Consider the following 25,066-nt stretch of genomic DNA (forward strand, 5'->3'; position numbering starts at 1 on the left):
TTTTTCATCCATGTTAGAGTTAAATTTATTTAAACAAGAAACAATTTTAATGTTTTTATCCATTAATCTATTATCTGAACACTGAAAAAGGATGTTAAATTAATCTGAAGTATAATCCTACTATAACCATACGAAAAAGATTCAGTGAGTTTATACTTTTATCCTATAGAAAGAAAAAATAGACAAACTGTGCTGGCAAAGAGGGGAAACACTCAATAGATAAGTAGAAATGTGACAATAAAATAATGAGATGTGTTTCCATTATTTTTCCTCCTTTCCTATAAAAATTAATCCCCCCCAGTGGCTTCATTCATGAATACATATACATCTCTTACAGAGTCTCTCTCTCTAAGCTAAGGCTTATAAACAATGTCTACATGAACAGTTCTCCATCTATATAATCAGGCTTCTGTCACTACTTCACTGAAACACTCCACAATGCCATCCATGGCCATCCAATTCCCAGCCAAGAAATCCAGTCTTTTCCGTTTTTTTGTTTTGTTTTGTTTAAGCATTTAACACTGAAATATTCCTTTTACTTGAGAACATCTTTGGATTTTCATGATGCCACTCTCTGGCCATTCATTCTCAGCCTTCCTTCTCTACAACCCCTTGGATGTTGGTGTTCCCCAGGAGTCTGATAAATACGTCCAGCCTAGACTGTCTACACACACATGGAGTCTGGGCTAGAGACGGTCATATAACCAACAGCCAACTAATTCTCTACTTGTATGTCAACAGGTACCCTCCAAACACAATTCTCATTTCCAATTCCCCTTATGCAAAACCTTCTGGTATTCCTTAGCGTAGCTGATGTCACTATCTAACTAGTGACCCAACCCAGAAATCTGGAAGTCATTGTTACTTTCTACTTCCCTTTCACAAGAAATACCACCAGTTTTACTTACTGTATATTGTTCAGATCTGCCTCCTCCTTTCTAGTCCTGCTGCTGCCCTAGTTCAGATACCCTTCAGCTCATGTCTATACTGTTTCAAAGCCCACTTTCTAGCATCTAGCTTCACCCGTTCCAACAAACCCTTCAGGCTACTGCCCGTGACCCAAAATGCAATAAAGCAAGTCCTTCATAAAGTGAAGGTTCTTCATGCTCTGAATCTTTTCTTTTGTTCACACCCCAGCATTATCTTGCCTCCTTAAAGTAGCATGTCTTCATATCTCCAAATCTGTGCAAATGAAGTTGCCTTTGAGTGGAATAACCCACCCTATCTGCTTGGCAAGTTCTCACTTCTCCTTCAAAAGTTTGTTAAAAAGTTCAGTTCAAAGGCCATCTCACTTACGAAGCCTTCCCGAACATCTCCAGACTGAGGCCACCATATACATATGCCTCCATACCTCCACTGCATTCCTTGTACTGACCTAATTCTCCAAAAGCTTGTGAGCTCTTTGACAGCAAGAATTTTTCATTTGTTTCCTCAGGGCAGCCTCACAGTACTTTGCACTAGATATGTATTTAATGAGTAAAGACACCAAAATCAGTCTCATTATTTTATAGACACATTACATTTACTCAAAAAGATATATATATAAAACTATCTCAAAGTTAGTTACCTTTCTAAAAGGTAAAAAAATAAAGCTAACATTTGAAGATTAGGTGAGTTTCATGTTACAGAATAGAAAGCTGATATGCAATGGATACAATATTACTTTTAGAGGTTATATATAAAGCACACACATTAGAACTTTTGGCTTGCTAAGTTTGCCACTTTGATCATGCCTCTACCTTTACCAACAATAATTCTGTAATAAATGTATTAGATATCATAATTTAGTTGGTAAATGGAATGGACAAATGAAAGTAAGTGGGACACCTGAATCGTTATTCTGATTTCAAAGTGAAATTTGTATTTTTCCTCCTAGCTTCCCAAAGTGAGTAAATAAATAAAAAATTAAAGGAAAATAATTTCACTTAAAGTGATTATCTTTTCATAAAGTATAATGAAAAGAAACAAAATAGGCTAAAATAGGATTATATATCCTTAACTTATTTCTTAAGATAGAAATTAAACCATTTGCTCAAGGCAAACTGATTATATGAAATTTTCAGTTTGTAATAGATTTTAACTTAAAATTTTATCTTTCAATTTAATTTATCCTAAATTCTCAGGCAATAAAGTACTTTTACAAATAGTACTTTTGTTTACAAGAAGTACTTTCACAAATACAGCTGACCCTTGAACAATGTGGGTTTGAACTGCGTGGGTCTACTTACACATGGATATCTTTCAATAGTAAATACTTCAGTACTACATGGTCTGTGGTTGGTTGAATCCACAGATGCAGAGGAATTGCAGATACAGAGGGTCCGACTACAGGTCATATGCAGATTAACCCCCACGTTGTTTATAGGTCAACTGTAGTAACATTCTAAGAAATTTATCAAATGATACAAATGCTATCCAATATAAATGTTAAAAACTATTATAATAATAACATGGTGCTATGTAAACCGACCTGGGTCCATATGGAGGGGAAAAGGTGTGACCAAAGAAGTGTCTATACATATATCCATCCAACTTCTCAAATACTCCATCATTATCTACTTGATATTCCTTCATGTCTTTAAGATAATCTTTAACATCATTAACAAAGTCAGTGAAGAGCTTCTGATCATGTATAAAGACACCATTTAGGAAAAACTTACTGATGAAGTGATCAAGTTCTTTCCAATGATGAAAACTATCCAGTTTTTCTAATAAATACCTTTCAATTAACTGTCTAAATTCATCTATCCTTACAGGATTCAACATTTTAACATTAAAAAGGTTAATGGATTCCTGTTGAGCACATTCAAAAACACCAGAACAAGCCTTTCTGAAAGAATTATAATTTTCACCACAGTCATGCTCAGCACTGCATTTCTGTGAATGTGTATTTTTTCCAAATTCTTCAAAATGAGGCTTTTCTTTCCTTCTCTCTCTTTGCGTAGTAGGGCCTCTACTATTCTGGTTTTGTGTATGTGCCTTATACTGTGGATATAAATATTCACTAAAAACTGTTGTTGGTTTTTTAGCTGCTGCTTCTTTTGTAGCACCAAATCTTTTATTGCCTTTTTCATCAAAGATATTCTTGGTGGTGTCTTTGAAATGCCTGAAAGTGGATTTAACTGAATCTGAGAATTTTTTCAGATTTTCTTTTACAGCTTCTTTAGCCTGTTTAATTTTTTCTTTATGATGCCTCACAAACTCCTTGGTAGAATTCTTCATGGCATCAAATGTTTCCTTAACAGAACCCAAAAATGTTTCCTTTGACTTATTTTTAGCTCTGTGGTTTCCTCTGTTCCCTTTCTTTTTTCCATCAGTTTCTTGTTTTCCATTTTGATCTTTTGCTTCAACATACAGTCTTTCCCACAAGTCAGAACGCTGCTGTTCAAAGTTTAGCTTGCGCTCCAGCTCAGTGAGTCTTTCCCGTAACACTTCTATTTCCTTGTTTTCAGTCACTACACCGGGAGAGTCTGGGTTGCTGTATGACTGACTAGAGCTTAGCTGCTGGAGTTCCACCCTTAAAGCCATGGTTATTAGTTGTTCTCTTTCCAGTTCCCTCCTTAGCATCTTTGCTTCTGCCAACAGAGTCTCCTTTTGATTAAGGAAGCTTTGTGTTTTCAGCTTTTCTTCTTCCAAATGCTGCTTAAGTTTCTGATTTTCTGTAAATAATTCAGCACTTGTCCCTTTATCTTCCAATATCCTAATCTGTTCTCTTAGTTTCCTTAACTCTTCCTGTAATGAAGATAAGGCTTTTTCTTCCTTCTCCAGAGATATTCTTAGATACTGATTTTCTGTATCAAGGTTCTTTTTCTGAGTTTCAAAGGACATTTTCTCTGCTTCAGTATGGGTCCAACACCTTGCAAGGTTTTCCTTCAATGACTAAATTTTTTTGAAAGATAAGAAAGAAAAATGTCAAGAGCTTTAAAGGCTGAATTTAAATCTTTAAGATACAACAAATACTCCATAAATGTTTAGTGTCTATTTCTGCAGAGACTATCCTTTATGTAGTTTTTTCAATATATGAAAACTGGAAAATACAAGGTTCATATGCAGGAAAATACACAGCAAAGAGCTTCATCAAGATAAAAACATAGCACACTGGAAGAAGACAGCCTTCTATCTTTTGACTACAGGACTCCAATCTCTCCTGAGAAAGCTCCTAGAGAGAATGTAGGAAGGACTAAAGGTTCTCTGATCCTTGGGTGAGGGCGATTATCTTTTTAAAAAAAGTAAAACTACAGCTAGAGATGACTTCAGGCTTCAGAAAGTTCTGTTTATACTTACTGCACTCTTTGAAGGAAAAAAATTCCCATAATCTTAGTCCCACTTGAAAGATCTTGGTCCTATGCAAATTAACATCTCTAAGTTCAGATAAGTCATACAAGTTCTCCCATACTTTAGAGAACACATTGAATCTTGGTAACATTTACAACTAATTTCTCCAATTTCAAATAATTTTCTGAAGAGACTGTAACCAGATTAGCAATGTAACTCTGACGTCAACATTCTTGCTGAGAAATTATATCCAGTCAGGTTTAGAGAATTTTGCTGCAGTGCTAGGTAGCCTTGAATGATCTTTCTTTCAATGCATGTATTAGTAACAAACTTTCATCAAAACAGCAAGAAAGGGGCTTCCCTGGTGGTGCAGTGGTTGAGAATCCGCTGCCAATGCAGGGGACACGGGTTCGAGCCCTGGTCAGAGAAGATCCCACATGCTGCGGAGCAACTAAGCCCGTGCGCCACAACTAGTGAGCCTGCACTCTAGAGCCTGCGAGCCGCAACTACTGAAGCCCGCACGCCTAGAGCCCGTGCTCCACAACAAGAGAAGCCACCGCAGTGGGAAGCCCGCGCACCACAACAAAGAGTAGCCCCCGCTCGCCACAACTAGAGAAAAGCCCGCGTGCAGTAACAAAGACCCAATGCAACCAAAAATAGATAAATAAATAAATAAATTTATTTTTAAAAAAAACAGCAAGAAATTAAACAATATGCTTAAACAGGTTAATGGTTATAGCACTATCCAGTCAGTTAATGGTTATAGCACTATCCAGTCAGTTAAAATATCTTCATAAATCAGCAAAATGATACTTCAACTTTGCTTATTTTACTACAAGTATTATGACTATTCCCTTTGAATCAGACCAGAAAAATATCTGATTTACAGAGACAAAAAAGAAAAAAAAATCCTTTGAATGATGATATTTTCCACTTGAAAAATAAATATCTGAAATGGACGTTTCACTGTCTGGCTCATTAATCTACGAAGAACAAATTAAAATTTAAAATTTCCTTACAGTCATTTCATCTGCTCTCCCTGAGTGAGAGAAAACAAGTTTCATCTACCCAACAGAAATGGACTTTGGAGAATATTATGCTTACTGAAGTAAGTCAGAGAAAAACAAATACTGTATGATATCACTTATTGTGGAATCTAAAAAATAATACAAACAAATGTATATAGCAAGACAGAAACAGACAGATACAGAAAACAAACTAGTGGTTACCAGTGAAGAGAGGGAAGGGGAAAGGGCACATTAGGGATATGGGATTAAGAGATACAAACTACTACTATGTACAAAATAGATAAGCAACAAGGATATATCCTACAGCACAGGGAATTACAGCCATTATCTTGTAATAACTTTTAATGGAGTATAATCTATGAATTACTATCAATTAGCATGAATTACTATGCTGTACACCTGATACTAATATAATACTGTAAATCAACTCTACTTCAATAATTTTTTTTTAAGTGAACTATGGAGTAGAACAGACTAATGTAACATTATCTTTAAATGCACAAGCACGGGGAGCACCACAGAATGACTGCAGGGTACAATATTCTGTATCCAGTAAACTCTAAAATCCTGAATCAAGTGACTAAGCAGATCCTGGACAGGTCTTCCATGATGATCTTTAAAATCCAAACTACATTTAACAGCTGGAGACAAGAGGTCTGCAAGAACTGACTCAGCAAATATCTATGCAGGGCGAGTCTCCTTAGAGCCAACATCATTCTATGGAACCAGAAACCATGATGGTAAGAAGAAAATGGCTGCTTTTTTATAACATCCTCTGCTCAAGGCAGGGAAAACTACACTATTTACAGTTAACTTCAGTAGTCCCTCCCTGAAAGATGTAATTCAGATGTTAAGTGGGATTCTGTCTTCCAAAGAAATACAATCATAACCCTATAAAGAATATATACATAAACTGTGAAGGAAATTTAGGGAAATGGAAGGAAAAAGGAACAGTTTACCTTTCTACCCTGAGTTTATCTGTAATCCCTACACCCTTCCTAGGCAAGAACTAGAGAGGAGACCAGGTATTTTGCTAATCCTCATAAACCCAGAATAGACAGCACAGTCCTGTTGGAGCCAGGTGAATTTCAGGTATGAAAGTGTAACATGCTTTATCTTTCTTCATAACTGACATGAAACCAGAGAGAAAGGACTGGCTGATCACTTCCCTTGATCAAGGGTGGCTCCTAGAGAAGCTACAAACTCTCCTCTTTCTCTCTCACTGAATGAAAATGTTTTGCTTGGCTCTATAAAAATAACGTTAATAATAATAATGTTTCATAGATAATATCAATTAAAATAATGTTAACTATAATATAGTGATTAGGAATAACATCTTTGGAGTCAGATAAACAGAATTAAATTCAGCTCTGCTGGCTGCTAGACTTGGGAAAGTTACTTAACTTTTTTGAGCCTCTTTCCCATCCATAAAATGAAATTAATACTTGCTTAATTCACTGGGATGTGGTGAGAAATAAGAGAAATACTGTATGTGAGGTACAACAGTGCCCAGGACACAGTAAGTACTCAATCAATAATTACCAATATTATTACTGATTCACTAATCTGCACTGTAGTTGTCTCTGAATAGCATAATTATTGGCTAACACAATTTTAAAATTTTATTTCTAGTACATACCTTAAAATCTATAAACGACCCTTGTTCCTGTTGACACTGGGAAAGATAATCCTTCATATCATTCAATTCATCTTCATGTATCTTTCTGACTAACTGTTGACGCTTCTGAATCTGAATTGTGCCTAAAAATAAAAATTTTTATTAGGGATATATAACATAAATGTCATGATTACCAATATTTTTAAACATACAATAAAACATTTACTTTGCATATATTTAACTGCTTAATCCAGGCAGGATCATTTTCTTCAAAATATCATTTCACACTTCTACAAAAATTCTGATTATATAAACAAAGAAGGAATAAGTAAAATCTTACAGTGTCATTCATCAAATGGTGGTATATGGATGTTAATTTATAAATCAGGCCAAGTAGGTTAATATATTTTTTACTTTATTTAGCATACACCAGGGATATTTAAACAGTTCACTATCCTTTTGATTAAAACAAGCCAGACCATATTACCTTACCAAACAAAAAAATGTATGTAATGTTTCTGTCTTACTGTTGTATTTAAGGGCTCTCTGAGGTACATAAAGTGTTGCATTCCCCACTTCAACAGAGAAAGGAACAATCCATGGAGTCTATTCACAGGTTATAAGTAACTAAGGAAAAATGAAGATGCCTATTTTTTCTCACTGTATTTTGCCTAAATGATACAGCACAAGCCCAAAAAGAATAGCAAGAAAAATAATTGGCTAACTATGATTACCCACCATTCTCAAAGCCAGATCTTTTAAGAACTCTGCATTAGTTAGGTCTGTACTGGAGTATCACCATCCCTATCCCAGTAATAAAGAAATCGTAAATTAACCAGGATGCTCTATATTTTCACCCTAAAAATCAAAATGTTAATTTGCCAAGACATGCTGTTCACATGCTGCTACATGCTTCATGCATGAGAAAAAAAACAACACTAAATCAAGAAGAAGGTAAAATGCATTCGGCAACCATAATATTACATCTACTGAGTGGCATACCATTATGTAAAAGACATCACAGAATTTTGTAATGAAAGAATATAATAATTAATAGTTAATTGATTTCTGAAAAATTAACTTATTTCTTCAGTACATCTTGAAAACCAGTAAAGAGAAACCTTCTGCCAAATTACAGACAACTGTTACCAGTTAACAGCTATGATATTGTTAGAATTCACTTCTCAAAAAGAAAAAAAAATCACAAATTTGCATGGCAAATTTGTTTCAATATTACTCAAAAGAATCTCAGATTTTTTGAAATATCGAAATAAATTTATCTAGAGTTCCCAAGGCAGTTGAAAACTTCTTTTTTTCAAACTGCTAACAGAATGAATTCCTTTGGCCACTGGAAAATAACTTAAAACTATGTGTTGAGATCTGAGTTTGCAGTACCATTACATAGCATATGTTTGATGACTATCAATGTGCCCTTTATCAATCAATCTCACAAACAATTAGGTTTTTTTTCCCCTCTACATCTTCAACTGCCTAACTATGAAGTGTTACAACCCAGGGTGTAAGGCCTTCTGGTTATATCCACAAACCTGCCTACCTTAATCACATTAACCCACTGTCAGTTTTTGCTACCACTGCTGTAAGACTTCTCTTCTACAGGTGAAGAGTCTCAATCTCACCAGAGCTTGCAGCCAATATATCCAGCTGCCTGCTAGGCACAATTTTGGGGGTGTCTTCATTTAAAAAACAGAAACAAAAAACTGAACTTCAGCACCTGCCCTAATTTATTCTAAAATAAAGTTGGGTAAAAACAAACCGAACTGTGCTCACCATCTATTAACTCTCTCATCTAGCAAAACTCTTCCCCTCTAACTCCCCCAACGCCAAAAGTAAAGCAGCTAACACACTTCTTGGAATTTAAAAAGTAAACCACCAATATCTCAAGCATCCAGGCTCAAAGTTCTGTTTTCCATTGTTACTTCAGTGTCCCTTATTTCACCAACCTTCTCTCCATCCCCACCATCACGAGAACTGTCAAGGTCCTGATCACTGAATACCTGAATTACAAAACCTTCTAGTTAACTGTTCTAATTTTTCCCACACTATTTATCTTCCTGCACTTCTCCTCTAAAATTACTGCTCTCAGTTCACTCTATAAATCAAACTCTCCTACCTGGATTCCAAGATGTTTTACAATTAATAGCATCCCACATATTCCAACCTATTTTCCATTATCTCTAAATATCTATTCTGCTATAATCCTGCCAGTTTTTCCAGCACTCCCAAACCTAGCAAGTTTACTTCCAGATTATCAGGTTCTCCACTGCTAGAATGTTCTACTTTCCTTCCACCTAGTGTAAGTCCAGACCCAACTTAAATCCTACCATCTCTAGGGTGACTCAGTGTCATAGTTTGAGCTATGATTCTTGTCTGTGCTTCATAACTTAGCACCTAGTTATATTGTTATACTGTCTGCTGAAAAGCAGTACAGCCTATACTTAAAGCAACTCCATGAGGAAACCAAATCAACTGAACTCCGCGGTTGATTTAGAATATGGATAGTCTACAGGTAAAAGAAAGAATAAGATAGGTGCTTCATCAAGATTTTTTTTTAAATGTTTGTAAGCACTTTCAGGACCTGAAGCAGTGCCAAATACCTATAGTACATTCTTTTACTATCCTCAGTCCTTCTAGTTCTCTCTTCCTTCCAAGATAGATCTGACACTCCAAATTTATATCACCAAGGTTGGTGAATGTTCTGAGTGATTAACTTAGTAGTTCTTGTTAAATGGTTATAAAGCAAATGACTGATTATGGAGTGCAATGACTGACTTCACAGTGCCTGGGAAATTCAAGCTGGCTCTAAAATCAACTCAAAAGAGCTCTAAAAGTATTGAGATCGGTGCCACAATTAAGAAAAAAAAATGTGATGTCCTTTAAAAGTGACCTTGAAAAGCTATCATTCAGGTTAAGTTTTTTTATGTTCCCTGAGCCAATCATATTACTATATGGACCTATTATTATGAAGGCTGTTCCTATTCTAAAAAGCTAATTTGAAATACTACAGGAAAATATTTATTAAATATAATTAATAAAGTAAATTTTACAAGTAACCAAAATTCTTAAATAACAGGGCAATAATTTCTCAACTTTGAAAGCACTCCTACATTGATCTTCCTACAAAATATTTAAAGGTCATGCAATCTGTAGGGTTTTAATGCAATGTGGATTAACATTAAATCACTGTCCAATTTTTTTTTTAGTAAGAAAAGAAGATTAAAGTAAGACCTTCTCCTTTGTTACCTCCATGTTTACCTGCAAGGGGAAAAAACCATGCTCAAAAAAACATATTCATATATTTGCTCCAGCTAGATAATAAACAAGTTAAGTATATATTTCAAGTCAAATCTCATTACAACAAACTTCAAGGGAGGATACAAATTACAGGATCCCAGTATTAAATTCAAGCAGACATCCACCAGGAGTCTAAATACTTATTTTTATTAATATAAAGTTAAATACAAGAAGAAACACATTTTACTGACTCTGACTTTAAACAAGAATTGATTGTCTTCACTAAGTTTCTTCTAACATTACACTATATTGAATAATATACCTTTTCCACAAATCAACAAAGGGAACATATAATTCTTCAACATTAAGGAACACACTGTTGGAAGGAACTAGCAAAACCTGATTTACCCAGAAAGCTAAACTGTGGATTATGTAGGCAAAAATCCTAAAAGTAGTTAATACAAGGCAAACTGAAATTTGTGAAGTTGACAAGATCTAAGACATTTGTTTAAAGTGTCTTTTTCAAAATTCTAATAAAGCAAAAAGAATGAATGTTCAGTTCTCAGTCTTATCTTTGTACAAATATATACCTTAAATAAGACTCAACGGTTAGGCTCCCGAAAGAAAAATAACACCACATGGAATTCCTTCCTCTTTTCACCCAGGATACTTTTAAAGGCTTTGCATTAAGAAAATTATTAATCAATGTAAATAAACACTAACAAGGATAATAGTGAGCAAAGTATAAAACAAATGAATTCTTAAGTCATGTGAATCATGGAAGTAACAACGGTCACAAAATATAATGCTTTCATGAAACCCAAAAGTAGAAATAATGAGCACCTATTATTGTGACATTTCATATGTAACTATTTCAAGTGGAATTTAAATAATCCTCCTATTAAGTCACAGTTAAAGCTAGTTTAACTGTGATTCTAAATTAAAATGATTTGCCTCATAAGCATTTCAGATTTTTAATCTTCCAATATTTTCTTTAAATAAATATATATATGAGCAATCCTTACATTTCTTAAATACTGACTCATTTCAGTGCAAACAAACAGCTTTGTGAGGCAACACTATCCCCAGTTTCCACATGAGCAAACCAAGGCTCAAACACATACAAGCTTTCCAAGGTCATATATTTTAAGGAAGACACTGAAAACAGATCCCAGAATTCCTCTCTCTTCACCACCAGTTTATATACAACAAATTTTCAAATACTTACCATAGAAATGTCCAAATCCCATGCTGATTGCAATCACCAAAGCAAGTATAACACATTTATTGAGACCACTATTGAATTGACGTTTACACGGCTCCTTAGAAGGTTCAGTTTCTTGTTCAGCAAGTAACCTTTCTTCAGATTCTGAACTAGAAACAGTCTTCTTCCTAGCACGGCGTCGTCTAAAGGCCGGACTCGGCTGATGACTGGTTTCATCACTACTTGATTCGTCATCGCTAGGCTGAGATGAAAATACTATTTTAAAAAGAAAAATGTAGATAAATATTAAATATTTTAGAAAAGCCTTCCCAGTAAATATGATTTAGAATGCCATCCCTACATGCCTTTTTACATACGACAGCCAAGAACAAAAACAACACAATAGAAACAAAAACTCAAGTTTTCAAGTTTATCAACATAAAGCCAAAGATTTCAACTGCAATACATAAGAAACCGTTAACTATACTCTGTGCCTTTGAGGGTCTGGTTTTGGTTGTTTTTTTTTTGTTTTTAACTTGCCTTATAGTTTACACCATTAGAACAATCATTCTCATAGCCTATTAAATTTCACTGCTATTAGAGCCACAAACAAATACTATTTCTAGAAGGGGAAAAAAAAAAACCCCCTCTATCTCTTCATTTAATTTCAAATAGAGGTAATTTAAGCTCAACTGTTTAAGGAACAGAGGGAAGTATATAAGCAGTTCCTGAGACTTAAAAAAGACAACAACTGCCAAAAGTTTCCTTGAGTGTACTAGTCCCTAGTTTTGTTTCCATCCTATGGGCCCAAAATCAAGGTTCAAAGCACTATAGTTTAACACAGGTTTCCAGAAGTCAGATGAGCCCTTCCCTTCGACTGCCACTCTTACTAGAAGGTTATTAATTTTACCCTCTAGTAAATATGTCAGCATGAGGAAGTGACACAACAGCTATCTCCGATATTTAAGGACTAGTCTTGTGCTGCTCCTTTATGAAAAGAATAATAAAGAACAACAAATTGGAAAAAAAATTCCACAAGAAATCTCAAGGACTAGAAGCATATTCATTGGAAAAAACCATCTTCAGCTTTTTCAAGTGTATAATTTCTTAACATTGTTCCATATATCAATAAACTATATGCTGACACAGAAGATTAGATGACTCAGTAATAATTTCCATAGGCCAGAGAGAAGAAGAAAAAAAAAAGCACTAAAAGTAAGGATAAAATGTGAACATGAATTTGATACAAAGAGCTCCAAAACAACAAACATTCATGCTTCGAAAAAGCAGAACAGTTCTTCAGAAGACAGGGTATCCATGCCACAGCAAAGCTGGTGACTTAGGTTAGACAATACTTCTAAAAGATGCATCATAGAGAATTCAGTTAACTTTCACACTTACAACAACAAACACAAAGACAGAAGGCACTACTGAATGAATGAATATTCCTAATATTTAGTGATATAGATGCCACTGAGAGATCTTTTGGTCATAACCCTTATGCCCATCATGTTTATCTGGTTATTCTTGATCACTAGTTTTTCCAAGATGTCGTCGCCTCAGCTGTGAGGTTACATTTCTTGGAAAAAGAGAAAGAAAGGAAGACTTAAACAAAGCATTACATAATACAAAGGCATTCATGATCATGGTTGGAGTACTTAAGTCAGACTTTCTGACATTATTAAGATGGGTAAATATAAAAACAAACCATTTGTCAAAATTTCTTAAATTTTCAATTCTACATTAACTTATTGCCTTCATTATACAGTCTAAGTAAACAAACCAGCCTAACCCACATGAACAAATTCGCATCCTTATCTAATGCTTCCATCTTTTTTAACCCATACGTATGATAGCTGAAATATTTTGATTTTTAAACTTCTTTTAAAGCATAATTTGGCACACAGTCCAAGATGCAAGCAATGCAAAGGCATGCAATAAGCTTAGCCAGCTTTATTACAAGATCAATTTTGAACACCTGTTCAGAGTATCACAGATTACAACAGATATCTTCAAAGCACTAAGTAAATTGTAAATGTGACTAGGCACACTCAGCTCTAGAAAAGCTGATCAGATTTAGTCACACCACCTTGGAAAGCGAGTTGGCTAGGAACATGGTGTTTCAGCTGATCATCCCATCCCCTTATGCATTCAGGAATCTTCCACAGCTTCTCCCACCACCTTTCTTTTGTGAATAAACAGGAAAAAAGATGTATAAAGCTTTATTATAAAGAATAAAAAGGAAAAAGAGAATTGAAAAACACTTGTTTTAATTATCACTTAACATTATCACTTGTACTCCATCAAAATCTAATAATCATGCCTTTTTAAAAAACATATATACAAAAAAATATATATATATATATACACACAATACAAACTTTTCTACAGCTACAAACTCTGGTTCCTTAGGGGAGGAGAGGGTCATATGGAGGGAGTGGGAAATGTTCTTAAATCAACAAAAAGACTATTGCCATAGAATCTAATTTATAAAAAGAAAAAAATGAAGTTGAAATCCTATAAAGATGGAGAAGAAAGGGAAAGGAAAAAAAAAAAAAGAAGAAATAGGTAGCAGGAAATTAACCAACCAAGAAAAATACGGGCTAAGGGAAGAGAACAAAAACTTGATAATTGATGTATATATACTATTTTCAACATAGTCCAAAATCATTTTTGATTATTTTTTAACATTTTCTTTATTGAAATAATTAATTCCCTTGGGAGGGACAGCAATGGATAAAAATACACCTAAAAAAATACTCTGCTTAACTGAATCTGTAAAATTCCCAAGAAGTCCAAGTTCAGAAAGTAAATTAAAAACTAGATTAATGTGCTCTGAAGTACTGAAGTTCCTGGGAAAAAAATCAACAGTGTGTGGCATCATTTCTTAAATGTCTGCTTGGACTCTTCTGCAATGCTCCTGTCTTCAATTTGACTACACATTCTGGCCCACAAATATTTTTAAATTAAACCAGCTTCTGGTTTAACCTCTACTTGAATTTTATTAGCTTAAATTAGAGTAAGAAAAATTCCACTGTCTGATTCTGGCAAATTAAACAAAGAATGGTAAAATCTAAGAAAATTATCTGAAATAAATACTACACGTTCCTGTTTTTGCATCAAATTAAGAAACTCTTATTATCACTAACAATGTCCCAGGTATCTCTCACATAATTCACCCTAAATTACAATTGGGGGTTAAAAACCGTGGGTTAATTATAGATTTCTTTCTTAGATTTTCTGTCACTTTGTGTCTAAATATTTATATTACCCTGAAAGATGTCATATATGTCCCTAAAACTGAGCCAAAGAATTGTAGAGGGAATTAGCTCAGTAACTCACATTTTACCTCCAAATGATTCTGTCTGAACAATAGGCATTCACTGCATTAAGAATGTGACTTACAATAGGTACATTCTCATAACTCAATCTAAAGTGAAAGATCCAAAGTTCAGGGGCTTTAGGATGCTGCTGTTTTGCCAGTTCCTTAAACCCTGTTTGGCACATGGTGGCACACAATAAATGTTTGTTGACTAATAATTAAATGGATCTGGAAGGCTTCAATAAAAAGTTTCTTTTACTATTTCTATAATATAAAATTTGTACCACTGTAACCAAAAATCTTATTAACACTGTCCTACTTTTTTAGGTATAATGGCTCAATCTCCCACTCCTAAAGACCTAAAAATTGTCAAATGCATTTTGGAGTGTTTGAGACATTAACAAATCTCCTTGAAGCTATTTTTTCTCTTCTTTCAATGATAACAGATGGTATTTATTGGACTACTGTGCTCTAGGCCCTAGGTCTAGGAAAACACTAGATATAAGAGTAGATTTTACAAAAAATTTTCACAAGTTTTACCCAAACATATTCAAAACTTGAAATTCAGGGTCAGAAAACAAGCCATTATATAAAATGTGGTCACAAGAGTCCTAAGTCTCCTATCAGCGTATCCGTTATGTAGTTCTTACCAGTTTCTGGCTGACAAAACGTATACTGGCTGCTAGAGGAAGAGCCCATGTTAAAGTCTTCTGGACTCTCTGCTTCTTTAACAATTATTGTTTCTTCTTGATTCCCAGTTTCTTCTAACTTAGGTGGCTCAAGTGTAACAATATCAGAATCATCACTGACAGTTCCAAAATAGAGATTGTCATCAGGTAACTTTTCTTCCTCTCCCTGAAGAATAATAATTTTAGAGACAAATTCAACAATTATTTATGGGCCTTATATTTTCTAGGCAGTTCAAAGTATATAATGGTACTTAAGTAGTATGGTGATTGGGTTTAAAATAAGTCCTGCCCAACAGGAAAGGATTACGCAATAGTAGGTTCATCCTAGGGAATTCCCTGGCAGTCCAGTGGTTAGGTCTCTGCACGTTCACTGCCAGGGGCTCAGGTTCAATCCCTGGTCAGGGAACTAGGATCTCACAAGCCGTGTGGCACAGCCCAAAAACAAAAACAAAAACAAATAGTAGGCTTATCTTTCAGTCTGAAAATACCATCAAACCTGTTGGCAACTCTCCCTTTCAGAATTAAATCAAACTGCTGTCTACCATTCATTCGTGGGCTGCAGAAGCTGAGAAACAAACCCACCTTTCCAACCCAATGTCCACAAAAAGGAGAGGATCTGTTTCTCACCAGTTCTACAGGTTTATTTGGGCATAACTCTGTGGTCAGGGAGCCCATAAAAGACTGATTAAATTTTCCTGATCAACTTCAAAAGCTATGCAATGTAAAGATCATCCAGCTATCTAGTTTTATCTGGAAGTCAAGTAAAATGCCAAAGGACAAAGTTTGTTCTCAAATTTTAAAACTAACCTTCATTTTAGATATGAACCCTTAATTTCTCAGTATAATTCAAGAAAGCAACATATTTCCAAAGAAAATATTAGAGGTGAAATGAATAGGTCTTTAACACATTACCAAGAAATCGCTGTTCTAAATTAAAAGATAGCTCACTTAATTAGGAGTTAAATGGAAGCTAACTTTAATCTTAAAACTGACCAACCTGCAGAATCCCAAATTTTTCAACAAAAGATATTTATAATTCAAATAGGAACAGAACACACAAATAGAAATGGAAGCTTTAATTAGTATTCTCTAATAAATACTGTTTATCATATATCCACATAGTAAAACACAAGGTTACCTCAAGTGCTGACTTCATTTCCTCCAAAGCTGGATAAGTAGTTCCTCCCATTAACACTGTGCCATTCTGGCTGCTCTCTGACATAAAGCAAAGATCAATTTAATTACACTTCATTGACTTTTTTTGTCTGCATATATTATAATATAGGCAGATAAAATCTATTCCTAATTTTTAAAGTGGATCTAATGAAATGCCACATGTAATTATAACAGTCACTCTATTGTTACTAAAAAGATCTCTGTATTTCAAATATAACTATTTGAAATTGTCAGGGGATAATTTTAGGTACTGAACTGAACTCATTTAAAAATCTACTAAAAACCATAATCCCTAAATAAACAATCTCTACATTACAATTCCAAAGTACTTAAGCCAAGGTGTTTGTAAAAACCTGTTAACATGGAAAACTGATTCTCAGATAATTGACGGGACATTTCCTGAATTCTTAGTTTATTCATAATTCTTAAACGTACCACTATTCTAATGACTGTCAATGCCTAGTAACACAAGAATCAAAACTATGGCTTCAAATTACAAATCTTTACAATAAAAAATAGACTATAAAAAACAAGGCCTCAAAAGAACACAGAAAAACAAGATAATGTCACCATAGCAGATGCAGATATATTTTATAAGTAACTCTCAAAAAACAATGTACAAATTAGAGTTTATAATGTCATATTTTTAATGAAAAAGGCTATAAAATGTTAATAGAAGTTGAAAATATTAAAACGGTATACAATAAGCATCAGGTTTTATGCATAGCAAAGTATATGCATTGTTGGTATAATGTTACCTCCAGATAAAAAGAATTATAGATGGCTTTGATTTTTTTTGCTCATCATTTGTTTTTCTATCATAAATGTGTATTTTTCATGTAATTTAACCCCTCCAAAATAACAAAGGGAAAAACACCCAAACATCACTTGTGTGTGTTATATAGCTCCTAACAGAATATTAATTTGGAGATAAGACTCCTCAATGAAGGTGGACTTGGGTCCAAGGACGCCTGAGGAAGTATGTAAATTTTTTTTTACGTATCTAAATATATGCATTTCTTGGGAGAGACCATCCACAGCTTTCAGATTCTCAAACAGATCTCTGACCCATCAGAGATGAGAATCACTGTTCAAATGAGAACAGCAATCAACACATAAGCTGAAAACAAGGTTAACAGTTATAATCCTTTATATTTCTGGCCTTGACACATGTACTTTATTCTCCTAATGGAGAAATGTTCTGTTTACATTTTAATGCAATTTTTAAAAGAAAATTTAAGAAGTAATTTTTAAATATGAAGATGTATTAATTATTTGGGTTTCTTAATCCTCTATATAATTAATATGGGCATCAAATCCCACAGAAGAATATATAACATCAATGCAATACAGTAGTTCAATGCCATTTACCACCTACAACCAAAGGTACTCTGAAGTGCAGTAACTGGAGAAGAGCCTTTGTGTGAATAAATAATTTTGTATATCACTAGTCTTAATCAAGGTTAAAAATATTTAGTCACTGTTTACACTAGCAGTATCAAAGAGTCATATGGATTAACCAAGATGGCGGAGTAGAAGGACGTGCTCTCACTCCCTCTTGCGAGAGCACCAGAATCAAAACTGGCTGCTGGACAATCATTGACAGGAAGACCCTGGACTTCACCAAGGAGGATACCCCACGTCCAAGGACAGAGGAGAAGCCACAGTGAGACAGTAGGAGGGGCGCAATCAGAGTAAAATCAAATCCCGTAACTGCTGGGTGGGTGACTCACAGAGTGGCGAACACTTATACCACAGAAGTCCACCCACTGGAGTGAAGGTTCTGAGCCCCACGTCAGGCTTCCCAACCTGGGGGTCCGGCTACGGGAGGAGGAATTCCTAGACAATCAGACTTTGAAGCCTAGTGGGAATTGATTGCAGGACTTTGACAGGACTGGGGGAAACAGAGACCCCACTCTTGGAGGGCACACACAAAGTAATGTGTGCATCGGGACCCAGGGGAAGGAGCAGTGACCCTGGGGGAGACTGAACCAGACCTACCTGCTGGTGTTGGGGGGTTTCCTGCAGAGGTGAGTGGTGGCTCTGTTTCACCGTGGGGATAAGGACACTGGCAGCCGAGGTTCTGGGAAGTTCTCCTTGGCGTGAGCCCTCCCAGAGTCTGCCATTAACCCCACCAAAGAGCACGGGTAGGCTCCAGTGTTGGGTTGCCTCAGGCAAAACAACCAACAGGGAGGGAACCCAGCCCCACCCATCAACAGTCAAGTGGATTAAGGTTTTACTGAGCTCTGACGCCACAGCAACAGGGAGGGAACCCAGCCCCACCCATCAACAGTCAAGTGGATTAAGGTTTTACTGAGCTCTGACCGCCACAGCAACAGTCAGCTCTACCCACCACCAGAGCCTCCCATCAAGCCTCTTAGATAGCCTCAACCACCAGAGGGCAGACAACAGAAGCAAGAAAAACTACAATCCTGCAGCCTGTGGACCAAAAACCGCAGTTACAGAAAGACAGAGAAGATGAAAAGGCAGAGGGCTATATAACAGATGAAGGAACAAGAAAAAACCCCAGAAAAACAACTAAATGAAGTGGAGATAGGCAACCTTCCAGAGAAAGAATTCAGAATAATGATAGTGAAGATGATCCAGGACCTCGGAATAAGAATGGAGGCAAAGATTGAGAAGATGCAAGAAATGATTAACAAAGACCTAGAAGAATTAAAGAACAAACAAACAGAGATGAACAATACAATAACTGAAATGAAAACTACACTAGAAGGAATCAATAGCAGAATAACTGAGGCAGAAGAACAGATAAGTGACCTGGAAGACAGAATGGTGGAATTCACTGCTGCGGAACAGACTAAAGAAAAAAGAATGAAAAGAAATGAAGACAGCCTAAGAGACCTCTGGGACAACATTAAACGCAACAACATTCGCATTATAGGGGTCCCAGAAGGAGAAGAGAGAGAGAAAGGACCAGAGAAAATATTTGAAGAGATTATAGTCGAAAACTTCCCTAACATGGGAAAGGAAATAGCCACCCAAGTCCAGGAAGCGCAGAGAGTCCCATACAGGATAAACCCAAGGAGAAACACGCCGAGACACATAGTAATCAAAGTGGCAAAAATTAAAGACAAAGAAAAATTATTGAAAGCAGCAAGGGAAAAATGACAAATAACATACAAGGGAACTCCCATAAGGTTAACAGCTGATTTCTCAGCAGAAACTCTGCAAGCCAGAAGGGAGTGGCATGATATACTTAAAGTGATGAAAGGGAAGAACCTACAACCAAGATTACTCTACCCGGCAAGGACCTCATTTAGATTTGATGGAGAAATCAAAAGCTTTACAGACAAGCAAAAGCTAAGAGAATTCAGCACCACCAAACCAGCTCTACAGCAAATGCTAAAGGAACTTCTCTAAGTGGGAAACACAAGAGAAGAAAAGGACCTACAAAAACAAACCCAAAACAATTAAGAAAATGGTCATAGGAACATACATATCGATAATTACCTTAAACGTGAATGGATTAAACGCCCCAACCAAAAGACATAGACTGGCTGAATGGATACAAAAACAAAACCCATATATATGCTGTCTGCAAGAGACCCACTTTAGACCTAGGGACACATACAGACTGAAAGTGAGGGGATGGAAAAAGATATTCCATGCAAATGGAAATCAAAAGAAAGCTGGAGTAGCTATACTCATATCAGATAAAATAGACTTTAAAATAAAGAATGTTACAAGAGACAAGGAAGGACACTACATAATGATCCAGGGATCAATCCAAGAAGAAGATATAACAATTATAAATATATATGCACCCAACATAGGAGCACCTCAATACATAAGGCAACTGCTAACAGCTATAAAAGAGGAAATCGACAGTAACACAATAATAGTGGGGGACTTTAACACTTCACTTACAACAATGGACAGATCATCCAAAATGAAAATAAATAAGGAAACACAAGCTTTAAATGACACAATAGACCAGACAGATTTAATTGATATATATAGGACATTCCATCCAAAAACAGCAGATTACACGTTCTTCTCAAGTGCGCACGGAACATTCTCCAGGATAGATCATATCTTGGGTCACAAATCAAGCCTCAGTAAATTTAAGAAAATTGAAATCATACCAAGCATCTTTTCTGACCACAACGCTATGAGATTAGAAATGAATTACAGGGAAAAAAACGTAAAAAAGACAAACACATGGAGGCTAAACAATACGTTACTAAATAACCAAGAGATCACTGAAGAAATCAAAGAGGAAATAAAAAAATACCTAGAGACAAATGACAATGAAAACACGACGACCCAAAACCTATGGGATGCAGCAAAAGCGGTTCTAAGAGGGAAGTTTATAGCTATACAAGCCTACCTAAAGAAACAAGAAAAATCTCAAGTAAACAATCTAACCTTACACCTAAAGGAACTAGAGAAAGAAGAACAAACAAAACCCAAAGTTAGCAGAAGGAAAGAAATCATGAAGATCAGAGCAGAAATAAATGAAATAGAAACAAAGAAAACAATAGCAAAGATCAATAAAACTAAAAGTTGGTTCTTTGAGAAGATAAACAAAATTGATAAGCCATTAGCCAGACTCATCAAGAAAAAGAGGGAGAGGACTCAAATCAGTAAAATCAGAAATGAAAAAGGAGAAGTTACAACAGACACTGCAGAAATACAAAACATCCTAAGAGACTACTATAAGCAACTTTATGCCAATAAAATGGACAACCTGGAAGAAATGGACAAATTCTTAGAAAGGTATAACCTTCCAAGACTGAATCAGGAAGAAACAGAAAATATGAACAGACCAATCACAAGTAATGAAATTGAAACTGTCATTAAAAATCTTCCAACAAACAGAAGTCCAGGACCAGATGGCTTCACAGGTGAATTCTATCAAACATTTAGAGAAGAGCTAACACCCATCCTTCTCAAACTCTTCCAAAAAATTGAAGAGGAAGGAACACTCCCAAACTCATTCTATGAGGCCACCATCACCCTGATACCAAAACCAGACAAAGACACTACAAAAAAAGAAAATTACAGACCAATATCACTGATGAATATAGATGCAAAAATCCTCAACAAAATACTAGCAAACAGAATCCAACAACACATTAAAAGGATCATACACCACGATCAAGTGGGATTTATCCCAGGGATGCAAGGATTCTTCAATATACGCAAATCAATCAATGTGATACACCGTATTAACAAATTGAAGAATAAAAACCATATGATCATCTCAATAGATGCAGAAAAAGCTTTTGACAAAATTCAACACCCATTTCTGATAAAAACTCTCCAGAAAGTGGGCATAGAGGGAACCTACCTCAACATAATAAAGGCCATATATGACAAACCCACAGCAAACATCATTCTCAATGGTGAAAAACTGAAAGCATTTCCTCTAAGATCAGGAACGAGACAAGGATGTCCACTCTCACCACTATTATTCAACATAGTTCTGGAAGTCCTAGCCACGGCAATCAGAGAAGAAAAAGAAATAAAAGGAATACAAATTGGAAAAGAGGAAGTAAAACTGTCACTGTTTGCGGATGACATGATACTATACATAGAGAATCCTAAAACTGCCACCAGAAAACTGCTAGAGCTAATTAATGAATATGGTAAAGTTGCAGGATACAAAATTAATGCACAGAAATCTCTTGCATTCCTATACACTAATGATGAAAAATCTGAAAGAGAAATTATGGAAACACTCCCATTTACCATTGCAACAAAAAGAATAAAATACCTAGGAATAAACCTACCTAGGGAGACAAAAGACCTGTATGCAGAAAACTATAAGACACTGATGAAAGAAATTAAAGATGATACCAACAGATGGAGAGATATACCATGTTCTTGGATTGGAAGAATCAACATTGTGAAAATGACTATACTACCCAAAGCAATCTACAGATTCAATGCAATCCCTATCAAATTACCAATGGCATTTTTTACAGAGCTAGAACAAATCATCTTAAAATTTGTATGGAGACACAAAAGACCCCGAATAGCCAAAGCAGTCTTGAGGCAAAAAAATGGAGCTGGAGGAATCAGACTCCCTGACTTCAGACTATACTACAAAGGTACAGTAATCAAGACAATATGGTACTGGCACAAAAACAGAAACACAGATCAATGGAACAAGATAGAAAGCCCAGAGATTAACCCACGCACCTATGGTCAACTAATCTATGACAAAGGAGGCAAAGATATACAATGGAGAAAAGACAGTCTCTTCAATAAGTGGTGCTGGGAAAACTGGACAGCTACATGTAAAAGAATGAAATTAGAATACTCCCTAACACCATACACAAAAATAAACTCAAAATGGATTAGAGACCTAAATATAAGACTGGACACTATAAAACTCTTAGAGGAAAACATAGGAAGAACACTCTTTGACATCAATCACAGCAAGATCTTTTTTGATCCACCTCCTAGAGTAATGGAAATAAAAACAAAAATAAACAAGTGGGACCTAATGAAACTTCAAAGCTTTTGCACAGCAAAGGAAACCATAAACAAGACGAAAAGACAACCCTCAGAATGGGAGAAGATATTTGCAAATGAATCAACGGACAAAGGATTAATCTCCAAAATATATAAACAGCTCATTCAGCTCAATATCAAAGAAACAAACAACCCGATCCAAAAATGGGCAGAAGACCTAAATAGACATTTCTCCAAAGAAGACATACAGATGGCCACGAAGCACATGAAAAGATGCTCAACATCACTAATTATTAGAGAAATGCAAATCAAAACTACAATGAGGTATCACCTCACTCCTGTTAGAATGGGCATCATCAGAAAATCTACAAACAACAAATGCTGGAGAGGGTGTGGAGAAAAGGGAACCCTCTTGCACTGTTGGTGGGAATGTAAATTGATACAGCCACTATGGAGAACAATATGGAGGTTCCTTAAAAAACTAAAAATAGAATTACCATATGACCCAGCAATCCCACTACTGGGCATATACCCAGAGAAAACCGTAATTCAAAAAGACACATGCACCCGAATGTTCATTGCAGCACTATTTACAATAGCCAGGTCATGGAAGCAACCTAAATGCCCATCAACAGACGAATGGATAAAGAAGTTGTGGTACATATATACAATGGAATATTACTCAGCCATAAAAAGGAACGAAATTGAGTCATTTGTTGAGACGTGGATGGATCTAGAGACTGTCATACAGAGTGAAGTAAGTCAGAAAGAGAAAAACAAATACCATATATTAATGCATGTATGTGGAACCTAGAAAAATGGTACAGATGAGCCAGTTTGCAGGGCAGAAGTTGAGACACAGATGTAGAGAATGGACATATGGACACCAAGGGGGGAAAACTGCGGTGAGGTGGGGATGGTGGTGTGCTGAATTGGGCGATTGGGATTGACATGTATACACTGATATGTATAAAATTGATGCCTAATAAGAACCTGCAGTATAAAAAAACAAACAAAACAACTAATACTAAACTTTCATTGGGTTATTTGTATGGAAATATGTTAATATAAATGTTTCAGACATTACATGAAATTTCTAAAAATCTTATATTTGTATTTGTATGGAAATATGTATGGAAATATGTTAATATAAATGTTTCAGACATTACATGAAATTTCTAAAAATCTTATATTTGTATTTGTATGGAAATATGTATGGAAATATGTTAATATAAATGTTTCAGACATTACATGAAATTTCTAAAAATCTTATATGTTCTGGTATAATGTTATAAGTAATAATCCTAGTTATTACTTTAAAATGTATATCTCAGAAATAACTAATTTTCTTGTCAACTGCATTATTATGAACTTTCATCAAATCTTTTACCGTGGTCATTTTTAAGTCTTTTGTCATTTACAGACAGTTCTGGGTGTACTCTGATGATTTTGCAAATATGTTCCTATAAAAGGGTTTCATCTTCAAGAAATTCATGGAAAAGACTCTGACAAGTACAGGTTTCTGGTAACTGACTGTACTGCTGAACTGAATGAATAAGCATTTTCAGAACTCTGATGAAAAACTGATGAACTCATAAAAGTGCTAACAAAAGATCAAGATGAAAAAAAACAATTAATTACATGGGACTGAGTGAACTGATGAGGATGAGTATAATTTTTGTGACTTTCTGTCTGAAATTAAAAAAAAAAAAATCCCACAAGGACTCAGAGGCAAAGAATATACAAATCAATTTTCACTGCAAAGTAAAGGAGCTGTTACAGTGGAGGATTACTGGACTGAATGTCAATATTATGACATAGTATGAGTGTGTTTCATGTTTGGTAATTGCAATCATTGTTGCTTTTGTTGTGGTCATCCATGTACAATGCTTGGTGTCAGTCTATTTATCTCTTGTAAAAATAAAATACAGTGTGTGTGTGGAAAAAAAAAAAAAAAAAAAAGAGTCATATGGAAGCCCAAGTATGTACTATAGCTACAAACAAACAAATACCCTGGGCAATTTGGTGCCACTGGGTTCTTTAGGCCTGCCCACC

General features: G+C 35.4%; 1 protein-coding gene and 1 long non-coding RNA gene across 13 annotated transcripts in view; one reads left to right on the forward strand and one right to left on the reverse strand.

Annotated features, from left to right (window-relative positions):
* LOC309654371 overlaps positions 1-25,066 on the forward strand; it is a 350,754-nt gene that overhangs the window by 92,818 nt on the left and 232,870 nt on the right. The gene's annotated exons all lie outside the window — the stretch shown is intronic.
* CCPG1 (cell cycle progression 1) overlaps positions 1-25,066 on the reverse strand; it is a 73,761-nt gene that overhangs the window by 29,683 nt on the left and 19,012 nt on the right. For 8 of the 12 annotated variants that reach the window (XM_082446086.1, XM_082446085.1, XM_082446087.1 and 5 more), the window contains exons 4-9: positions 16,527-16,603; positions 15,350-15,554; positions 13,467-13,562; positions 11,402-11,653; positions 6,943-7,064; positions 2,471-3,879 (exon numbers count right to left, since the gene is read on the reverse strand). In XM_082446086.1, the coding sequence (XP_082302212.1) occupies positions 2,471-3,879; positions 6,943-7,064; positions 11,402-11,653; positions 13,467-13,562; positions 15,350-15,554; positions 16,527-16,603 (2,161 nt within the window). Of the gene's footprint in view, positions 1,458-2,470; positions 3,880-6,942; positions 7,065-11,401; positions 11,654-13,466; positions 13,563-15,349; positions 15,555-16,526; positions 16,604-25,066 lie in introns of all 12 variants that reach the window. The other 4 variants (XM_082446081.1, XM_082446091.1, XM_082446083.1 and 1 more) reach the window with 3 other exon arrangements.

This window comes from Balaenoptera physalus (genome assembly GCF_965194825.1).
Source record: "Balaenoptera physalus genome assembly, chromosome: 2".
Lineage (NCBI taxonomy): Eukaryota > Metazoa > Chordata > Mammalia > Artiodactyla > Balaenopteridae > Balaenoptera > Balaenoptera physalus.